This window comes from Eimeria maxima, genomic scaffold (assembly GCF_000499605.1).
Source record: "Eimeria maxima Weybridge genomic scaffold, Emw_scaff164, whole genome shotgun sequence".
NCBI lineage: Eukaryota > Apicomplexa > Conoidasida > Eucoccidiorida > Eimeriidae > Eimeria > Eimeria maxima.
In genome coordinates this window covers 1-10571 of record NW_013563565.1, presented here as the reverse complement: position 1 = coordinate 10571, position 10571 = coordinate 1, and the positions used below count along the sequence as shown (strand labels likewise).

Below are 10571 nucleotides of genomic sequence, written 5' to 3'. Positions count from 1 at the left end.
GACTCGGATGCGTCTTCAACTAGCCACAGTCAGGGGGGGGGATGGAAGAGGTGGGGTTCCCCCGTCCCCGCTGAGTCCGTGCTCCATCACAAGCCCTAGGGGGTCCCCTGGGGGCCGCACCAGGAGCACTTGCAGCGGCTCCTCTTTCTGCTACAGGGAAGTAATGGCTCAGTGCAGCGCTGTGGTGGAGACTCTTCTAAAAGATCCGCAAAATGTGCATGCAGGCTGCGACGACGTCTTGGGGTAAGCAGCAGCGTGTACTGTCTTTGTAGGGTTTGGGGGCTGGCACAGTTATGCCCCACATCGCATTGTATGCATGCAAATATAAACATAGAGCTTGCACGCGCTTGCTTCCACGCGTCAATGCCTTCTTGGGCAGCACTGCGCTTTACGAAGCAGATGCACGCCGACACGGGACAGAGGGAGAGGTTGTCCAGGCGCGCTGGTGGTGCTGCTGCTGCTGTTGAATCACTCAAACCCACGTCCAAAATAGCTGCACTTCAGGCTCCATTGAAAACGCCTCCCCGCACTGGTGCATCGCCAACAGTTAGCCAAAGCTATCTACTGCTAGTCACAGCGAGCAGCAGGAAGCCGTAGCAAGGCACGGCCTGCCACAGCTAGCCACAGCCCGCCATAGCTAGCCACAGCTAGCCCAAGGCTACCGTAGGCGACAACGCCTAGCAAAACAGGCTCCAGAGCTAGCTGCAGCTGGCTTTTTCGAGCGCAGTGGGGATAGAGGCTAGGTACTGTGTCTATCTGTGGCAATCAGGAGCTCACTATCCACAGTGAGCTCCTGATTGCCACAGATAGACACAGATGGCCACAGCTAGCCACAGCTGGCCACAGCTAGCCACAGCTAGTTCCAGCAAGCTAAGGTAATTCCACTTTACCGCAGCTAGGAGTCTATGGCGTTTAAGAATAAGAGGTAGCCCAGGGGCGAAGAGCGGGTTGTCGTGCTGCTGCTCCCTCTACAGTGCCATTGGTGCCTGGGTCCCCCCTCATGCATGTAAGAAGGTGCCTACCTGCGTTGTGCTGCCGCTGCTGCTGGTGCAGCTGCGCGTCCACCCCGGCTGCAGCATTCGCGTATCAGGTGGCAGATCGGGCTGTTTGCGAGCAGCAGCTGCTGCTGCCGCTGGTAGAGGAGTTCATGCTGTACCTGAAGCAGCAGCAGCAACGTATTGGCGTTTGCTGTACCAGAGATAAAAAAGACAAATACCGATTTGCTGTTGTGTTTTATCTGGCATTGTTTCTTCTACCTGAGATCGGCCTTGCCTCTTTCAAGCGCTTTCTCCTTGTCCGTAATACACACAATAAATAAATTAATAAGTAAAAATAGTTAAAATAAATAGATAAATATACAGAAAAATAAGTAGTAAATATGGACAAAACCACAAGAAGAACATAAAGGAAGAGAAAAATACACCAAACACTCATACAAAGAATCCCAGAAAACACCACGTAAAAGGGTAAAACAGATGGAACTCTACGCTAAGCACAAAGAAAGGAAAGACCAAGAAAAAGACGGGTAGAAGGGCAGCGACAGAAAAAATGCATGAGACAGAAACACAGACAGTGGGGGAGACAGTGAGAGAAGCAGAGGGCGAAACAGCCGGAGAGAAAAAGGGAGAGACAGATGGAGAGCAAGGAGAAGGGAAAAGATAGCACGACAAAGAGAACGGCTGGCGAGCCAGAGGAACAGGCGAGGGACAGAAGGAGAGACAGAAAGCCAAGAGGCAAAGACAGAGGGAGAACAAGAGGGAGAGGCACACAAAGACAGAGAGAGAGACAGATAGACAAAGACAGAGACACAGAGAAGACAGAAAGAGACAAAGAGAGACAGAGTCGAACAAACTCACCGGCAAGGAGACAGCCAGTGGAGAGAGTAACCTAGAGGAAGAAAGAGACAGAGACGATGATACAATGCCAAAGTGGCAGCGACAGAGACACTGGCAAGCAGGCAGATAAGCCTAGAGACAAGGGCAAAGCGAGAGTCATAGAGGAAGAGAGACAGAGAAACAGAAACAGAGACACTCCGGACTATTTGTGTGTGCTGTAAGGTAGGCAGCAACAAACTCCGTCACCGCTTGGTGTCTATTGGAGTTCCTATTTGCTGGGGAACCCCTACGAGAGCGGCTTTTCCCTAAATGGCTACCACACTATGAAGAAGAATACCTCGAGGACACAATTCTTATGAGCATTGCCAAAGCCAGACGCGCCCTTGGTCCCCTCTTAAACGGCCTCAGAGCAAACGCGCCTGCGGGTCCGCCTTGCGGCACCGACTCCAATGGGCAGCCGCAGGACCCTAAAGGGAGCCGGAACGACCCGAGGGGGCTTATGCACGGAATTAGGGGATCCCCGCAAGGCTGCCTAAAAAGGCAGAATGCCGATGGACTACTACCAGACGGCACAGGACACATGCAGGGGAGCTTTGGGGCGTTAAAGGGGCATCAAAGAACTAAAAAGGGCCTCCAAACCGTCTTGTATGCAGAGGACAAAGACAGAGGGACCCAGATGGAATCCAACGGGGGGGCCGCAGGGGGAGGGGGCCCCCGAGGACCCTTGGTGTCTCCGTCTAGGAGACATACGACGCCAGTAGACTGGGGGGGGCCCAAGAGGATCCCCAGCATAGCGCGAAAGGAGGCAGTTGAGAGGAAGGCTACAGGCTGCTGTCTCTCTCTTCTAAAGCCCGAGAGCCTTCTGCAACGCGCTGCTGTCTCCCTTGCACACTCCAAAGGGGATAGGGGCCCCCACGATAAGGGCCCCCATGAAAACCCAGAAGGAGGCAGGCAAGAGGGCGACAATCAAGGAGGAAACATCAGGGTCGCCGGCACGATGGAAAGGGCTCCCAGTGCAACAGCAGCAGCAACAGCAGCACCAGATACCGTGAACTTCAAAAACCCTATAGACCACACCTCAAGGGTAGAGACGGCAGGAAACCAAGTAGCTACCCCCCAGAGCGTCTCCCTACAAATGTTTGAAGACACGACTCAAGACAAAAAGCGTGCTGCACAGCAGGCGGAGGAGCAGCAGCAGCAACAGGAACAACACCAGCAAGAGCAGCAGCAGGAACAACACCAGCAGGAGCAGCAACAGGAGCAGCAGCAGCAGCAGCAAGAGCAGGAACAACAGCAGCGGGGACAGCAGCAGCACGAGCAGCAGCAGCACCAGGAGGCAGAGAGACGGAGCAGCAAAAGAGAGGCTGCTCCAGGGCAGCAGCTGAAGGCCACAGGTGCTGCTCTACTGGTGGCTGTTGTGTCTGGTTTTTATATTCCCTTCCTTGAGGATTGCATGGGGAACACTTAAAACCGAGACTGTGGCTTCTCTCTTTCTGTCTCCTTGGGGTGCCTCTTTTGCTGCGCTTCAGCTGCTGCCTCCTCCTCCCCCCTTGGCGCTTCTCGTGGGCCTTCCTCCCCTGCTACCTTCTCTCAGCTATACCCAAGACAACAAAAGGGGATACGAGCCTCAATAAAACGTTTGTCCCGCTGACTGCTCTGCTGCTTCACAGATGGGACTCCTTCGTTTCTTGATGATGCCATAAAACAGGTCAAAGGGTGTCCTTTGTGCTTTGTGTCTCCGTCCCCCTTCGCCTTCGTATCTGTCTGTGGCTTAGATTTGCCCTCCCCTTGTTATTGCCTTTGTCTTACTAGTGTCTTCTTCATGTTCTTGCATTGGCTTTGCTTCTTCTCTCCCTATCCTTGTCTTGCCCTCCACGTGTCTGCTAATACCTCATTTGCTTCCCTCTCCGTCGCCTTTGTCTGGCGCTCTATCTCAACTTTCCGTTTACTAATGCTTCTCTTTGCATGGGTGTGTTGGCTGTCTAACGTGCATAGTGCAACACAGTTCGAGCTGCCTGTACACCCCAGATGCCTGTATACCCCAACTGCCTGCTTGCCACTCAGCTGCCTGTGGTGTCTCCACAGCTCTCTCCGCCACCTCCGCCTCCTGTAAAACTCTAAGCACTAGTCAGCCTCCAGCTGTGCGACACACTGCCGCTTCAATAAAAAGAGCTGAGAGGCTGTTGCTGCTGCAACAGGTAAATAGTATAAACCAGCTGTTGCTGAGTGGTTGGGGTCAATGGGGTCACCCGAGCAGCCATTCAGTGACCTTAACCCAAAACCCTAAACAATAAGCTATAAACCGTACAATGACATTTGTCGTCACTTTACAGGAGCTATATTCACACCTTAACCCTCAAGGGCACCACTATAAACACACAAGCGCAAGCATAAGGTTTTCGGATGCAGACGTAAGCATTCAAGGCTTTCTTGAAAGGTTTAGGGTCTAGGGTTTAAGGATGTGACTTATGTTTTAGGCTTGTCCGTTCAGTCTTATGAGTTTAGCGTAGTTTCGGGAGTGGGCCGTTCTGCGAGTTTATGGTTAGGGATTTTAAGGTTTAGGGTTTAGGGGATATTATGTGCTGTTGTAGGAGGACAGGGGTGTAGCGACAGAGGACCCTCTCTTGTACCAAGCAGGAGCGAGGCAATTCGATGCTCTGAGGGACTTGCAGAGGAGGCATCTGCAACAGCAACTCAAGAAACGTGTCTGCATACGAAGAGCCAAAGCGCGCATTTCACGGTGCTTCTGCTGCTGATGCTGCGGCTGCTTCTGTTGCCGCTGCTGCTGCCGTTGCGGTTGATTTTCGTAGGAAAGCTTGCTCTAGAGGCTTCAGATGTTGGGTGGTGCTGCTTCTGCTTCTGCTACAACTACCGTGGTCGTGGTGACTGAGTACCTGCTGCATGCGCTGCTTCTATTGTTCTACTGGTGCTCGTACAGTTGCTCGTGCTGCTGCTCTATCGTCAGCCCAAGGGCAGCTGCACTGCGCTGCGGAGGGTTCTCTTCAGATCACGAGCTCTGCTCAGAACCCTCGAAGCAGCAAGAGAGAGAGCTGCCGCAGCAGCAAGGGAGAGACAGCGAATGTCAGAGCAGCTGAAACACCGGTGCAACCAGCAGCAGCGTTTGGTTTCTCACGTTCGGGACCGCAACAGCAGGAGAGCGCGACTGCAGTTGCGCAGGAGACAGGTGCTGCTCCTGCTTCTACTACTACTTTAGGAAATGAAGCCACCTGCACTAGCTACACGTTATATGCTGCCTGAGGGTGCTACACCTCTGTCTGCTTGCCCCAGGCATGCTGCAGCACGCATGGCGTTGCAACATGAGGCTAATGCATCTGGCTGCTGCTGCTACTGATGCTGAGGCATGCTACTGTTACATGATGCTGCTGCATGCAGGTGGCGTGCATGCGGTGCAGCTTCAGCGTGGGCAGCTGTATATAAATGGAATAAGATACGTATAACCCTGTTTATGCATATATCGTTAGTGTGGGTATCTGCATGCAACAGCAGGTGTGTGTTTGTGGTGGGAAAGAGGCTGCTCTCTGTACACAAGAAAAGGGGCGCTGTCATTTACCGCTGAGCCGCCGCGTGGTATCGACTGTCTCTGTGTTGCTGCGACAAAAGGTAATTGACAACAACAGACTTCAAGCAGAGGCAAGACGCAAAGAGAAACACAAAAACCGCAGGATAATTGCCAAGTAGGGACAAGCGGCGCTGCTGCTTCTGTTTTGTTGTTGTTGTTGCTGCTGCTTTTGCTGATGCTGCTGCTGTTGCAGCAAGCTCCGTCCGTGTTTCCTTTTGTGGCAGTGGTACTGCTGTTGGGGAGATTATTTTGCTGCACCATCCGTTGTTGCTGTTGCTTGTCGCTTTACTGTTTATGCTGCTGCTGCTGCTGTCGTCGGCGCTCCTACATATCCAGAACCGCTTCAGCTGCTGTATTACTTTCCCCAGTTGCGGTTTCTTTTGTTTCGTTTGCTTGTTTGCTTCCCTTCCTTTCTCAGAACCAGCTCTCGATACTGCTGTGTGTGTTGCTGCTGCTCCTGCTGCTTCAGGTTGTCAATGGACTATGCATTACAGAAGAAAGTGGCAACCTCTCAGCTACGCGAGTTGTCTCGTGCTACATCAATCATCGCTGCAATGAAACGGGCAGCCGCACTGCGAGTTCGAAAGGACCCAACTACCTGCGGCTGGAGCAGCAGCAGCTACTGCTGCAGCAGCCCCGGCAGCAGCACCCTGGAGAGGACAGATGTTGGGTTCTTGAGCTCGATGTCGCTTGTTGAGACACGCCTCCGAGCTTCCATTTTGAAGGTTTGTTGGGCTGCATTTGCGTATGGGTCTGCAGCTGGTGTTGCGGTAGCTGTCCGTGTGGCCCAGAAGTGCTGCTGGTGCAGCGACTGCTGGAGGAACAGCTGCGGCAGCAGTTCATCGGGAGGGGGTGTACCTATTGTCTCTTTCTCTCTTATGGGCGGCCATGGTATGCAGCAACGAGCAGCACAGGAACTCGAAAAAAGACGTAGAGAAATCAAGGAGGAGAAAGAAAGACAAAGAAGGGGCCTGCAACGAGCAGCAGCAGTTGTAGAAAGGTGCGACACAGGCGCCTCAAAGTGTCTGTACTATAACCTCTGTTGCTCCTCCGGCTGCTGCTACACTTATAGGTGCTGCTGGTAGTCCTGTTGCGACTGCTGCTGGTGCAAGAGCTGCTGCTGCAAATGTCCCTGCTGTTGCGGCGAAGCCCATAAGCTGAGTACTGTGCGCGAGGTGTCTGAAGAAGTCAACGGGTGCATAGGAAGCCGTTGCCGGAACAGGGGCAGCAGAGAAACAGAGCACCAGGAGCACCAGCAGCAGCATTCGGGTTCGACTGTGGTTTTCTCAGAGCCAAGCAGGAGCTGCAAGCAGCAGCAGCCCTCTACAGAGAGAGACGGGCTGAAGAGGCTAGGAAGGCAAAAGAAGCCGAACGATGGGCAGCCGGAGCTGCAGCCCTGAAGGCGTCCAAATGGGTACGCAGAGAATCTACAGCAGCCGCAGCAACGGCAGCAGCGACAGAGGCAAACCAGAAATCCGCCAGAAGCTGCTGCAGCAGAAGTAGCGAATGGAGCTGCAGCAGCACGAACGCCCACTAGAGGACAAGGTGCAGCAGCAGCAAAGAATGAACAGCAGCAGGAAGAGCAACAACAATTAACTACAGCAGCAACAGCAGAAGCCGGTGCATCCACAGCCGCAGCAATGTTGTGTGTGTCTGCGCAGCTGCTAGAGAAGAAGACAAGGCAGATGAGGAGACAGGAAGCTCTAAAACAGGTAATGGTTTTGTGGCTGTCTGTGTGAGTGCATGGAGGGAGATAGTCATTAAATATGATGGGACTGCTGCCGTGTATGCGCAGGAGCAAATAGAGCGACAAATAAGCTACCAGTACACGCAGGGAACCAAACGATCAGCTGAACAAGCAGGTTGGATACATATCAGTCTATACTTCGATATGGTGTATATATGTGTCTGGATCTTTATTTTGCACCGCGTTTTGTTCGCAATGGGGGATGGCTGTTACCGAGGTGTTGAATCGGCAAGCGAGCTCATTAGCTAGCTATTCCGTCCAAGCTTGTAACGGGAGGCCAGTTGGTTGCCGATAGAGCATTCGATATGCACGTACTTGCACTCATTAATGGATACGTGCAGAGGAGTGATCCTGTTTCTGTTGCTGTTGCTGCTGCTGCCGTTTGTGCTGCAGTACGTCAACAACTTGTGCAGGGATTGGAGAGGTTGGCACTTGCGCGGCAGCAACAGCGGCTGAGGGAAGAGGTTAGTGGCAGCTCAGCGAACACTGCAGCACACTAGTCCGATAAGGGCAAAAATAAAGAAAAAAGCAAAACGAGTACAATGAATATAAACATAGGAACTCTGGTAACAGAGAGAGAGTGTGCGTTAGAGAAAGGCAGCGAGAGGGGAGCAACGGGGAGAGAGAAAGGGACAGAGAAGGAAGCTTGTACACGACGATAAGGGAACACTAAAACACACAGGGCGACAAACGAGGCAAAGTAGGAGACGCACAGACAGGCAGAGAGAGGAAACGCGCACAAAAAACTCAACAAGCAGCAACATACGCGAGGGAGGGTGATGGAGAGAAAGGCGAAATGAAACATGTAGAGCACAAAGAACGAATACAACTAACAGCAGGAAGCAACCAAGACAGAAAAGGAAGGACGAAAGAGAGGGCTACTGATTCTTACTGCAGGCAGCAGCCCTGAAGATTCTTAGAAAAGATCAAGAACAGCGGGAGGCCTTCAAGGCGAAGAAACGAGCTGCAAAAGAGAAGCGCCTACGAGAGCAGGATGCTGCATTTGAGGCGGGCAAGAGGGCTATGGAGAAGGAATTGGTACCCTCTGACACGAGGGGTTAGGGCTTCGGAATTAGGGTAGAGGCCTATGGATCCAAAGTTTGGGGTGTAGGGTGTCAGGGAACGGGTTGCGTGCCTGATGCTCAAGCAATATATGTGTTTGCTGCTTCTTAGGAAGAGGAGGCGCAGCACAAGAGAGAAACTGCTGCAGCAATCCGCCAGCGCGAGCGTGAGTGGATAAGAGAGAGGAGACAGCAGAGTGTTGGCTGTTGCATACAACAGGATGCCAGTGGGGACGCTATGCAGGCCTAGTTCTGAGGCGGCGATCTGCTGCAGCAAATGCTGCAGCTGCAGCATTTGCTGCAGGAGCTGCTGCAGCAAATGCTGTTGCTGCTTTATCACGTGCTGCTGCTGTTGCTCCAATAGCAGAATTGTTTGCTATCTAAGCGGCTACTCCAGCAGATCTGCCTGCAGCTCACCACAAGCCGCAGCAGCAGCAGATACTGCTGCTGCAACATTCTAACAGCACGTATCTACGCTTGTTCTAGAAGACACTCATGGCGCACTGACAGACTGCTCGATCCCACAAAAGTGCTAAGGGTTAAGGGCTTTGATTTTGGGGTTTAGGTGTACCCACAGGTGAGCCGTATTTTTAAATGATTTGACGTAAATGAAGTAAATGCAGCGAAGAAAAGATACAAGAAGCGACAGAATGACTAGACGACGTGGGAAACGATCCCTCTACCCCTCGCATTCTAGGCGAGCACTCTACCATTTGATCTAGACGCCCGTTGGGGGCCACCAGACCCCCACGACAAAGAAAAAACACCCCGCTGCAGAGCTACGGATGCTGCCTGCATTGAAGGTAGCCAACTATAAACTGCGTATGTAAATGCATGCATACGCACGTATGTACATATCGATGCATGAATTGATACGCATATACTTCCAAAGCTATAGGTACACTTTTATGTATGAAAGGGAAGTAAGTATAAGCTTAGTGGTATATGCTCATAGGTAAGTACAGGAGCACAGACAGCATCGCTGAGTCTGTGCTTTGCAATGCCCCTTGTATATATACTAACGAACGACAACTGAGTCCTGCATGTACAGCTTCTACTAACCCAGTGCGCGTCAGGGCATCCATCGACTGCAACAATATGTATGACTTTTAGTGGACTATTTGAGTGGAACAAGATGGGGTGAGAAGAAAGGACGATGTGGGTTGCTTCCAGCTCTTTCAGAACGAACATAAGCATAGTAAGTTCGTTGTAAAGGCGTAGGGAACAAGGGATCAAGGGGCATCACTTTGTGTTTGAAGAAGGGGGGAGGGTTGTGCTGCATACGACCACTAAGCGGACTTAGCAGTGTGGAGGCTACTGACGGTAGATGAACACAGGGTAGTTCGCATCATGGTTGGTGTGAGGGGTCACCTTTGAGTCGGGGTTCCGTCGTGTGAGAAGAGTGATGCGTGATGGCATGTTGTGTTTGGCGCGTTGACTGAGGACGTTTGGGATGAAGCAGTGAAGCGTTCAGGCCTTCTGCTGGACGTCAAGCGTCTCTTGTCTGGCGCTTCGCGTCTCTTTTTGTTTCGAGGACAGTTGACCTTGTGATCGTGGATACTTCACCTGTGCGACAGGGAAGTCTGTTGATTGCAAGGATGGTCGGGAGCATATCAGTGTTCTGGGGTACGTGTTCTGGGGTACAGTACGTCTGGTTTGGGCATTACTGATATCCCTACAGAGGCTGAGTTTGGATGAAGGGCAAATTGTGGGTGTTGTGTTGGTGTGTTCTGCGGAGGGCTAGGAGAACGAAGCGTTGTGCGCTATGAGTGCTCTGTGATATGTGCTGTTTAAAGCATAGACTACAGGGTATCTTGGGCGCTAGGCGGACATGGTTCGTTGCCTAACGACATTAAATTGGATGTCAGTGTCAATTAATGTTAGCAAATATATGATAACGTTAATGACAGACGACGCAATTTTCGTCCAGTGGTATTGCGAGCCATGATATAGCTTTGTGGCGGTGAAAGTGCCATTAGAATGATATTTGATGCATACGTTTTACATACTCATGTAGATCGTATAGTCAAATATCGGTGTCAGTCGTTTTCAACCTGATGTGCATTGTCATTAAGGGATTCCCTTTCGACGTTACAGGGGGAGGAAAACGAGATTATGTTGTTGTTTAGTCTGCTTACCAAGATTATACACGAACTGCTCAATATGTCACACTACGAATATGTGACGTTGGTCTGTAAATCAATCGTCACAGTCTGTAGGTGAATAATATGAGTAGGGAGTGTATATGTTGGATATATTGACGACGATAGCAACCTGGTTGATCCTGCCAGTAGTCATATGCTTGTCTCAAAGATTAAGCCATGCATGTCTAAGTATAAACTTTATAT

At 51.5% G+C, this 10571-nt stretch overlaps 2 protein-coding genes across 2 annotated transcripts; both read left to right on the top strand.

The window, feature by feature from the left end:
- Nucleotides 1–2190: 2190 nt before the first annotated feature.
- On the top strand, nucleotides 2191–3303 carry EMWEY_00018900 (hypothetical protein, conserved; the record flags this gene model as incomplete). Its single annotated transcript, XM_013477675.1, has 1 exon — nucleotides 2191–3303. One exon carries the CDS (start codon nucleotides 2191–2193, stop codon nucleotides 3301–3303), a length of 1113 nt encoding a protein of 370 aa, XP_013333129.1.
- An 841-nt stretch (nucleotides 3304–4144) lies between these two features.
- On the top strand, nucleotides 4145–8473 carry EMWEY_00018890 (hypothetical protein; the record flags this gene model as incomplete). The annotated part of the gene is made up of 9 exons (XM_013477674.1): nucleotides 4145–4246; nucleotides 4427–4575; nucleotides 4842–4937; nucleotides 5885–6415; nucleotides 6706–6829; nucleotides 7211–7277; nucleotides 7556–7626; nucleotides 8060–8200; nucleotides 8336–8473. The coding sequence occupies 9 exons, from the start codon at nucleotides 4145–4147 to the stop codon at nucleotides 8471–8473; spliced, it is 1419 nt and encodes a 472-aa protein (XP_013333128.1).
- Nucleotides 8474–10571: the final 2098 nt, after the last annotated feature.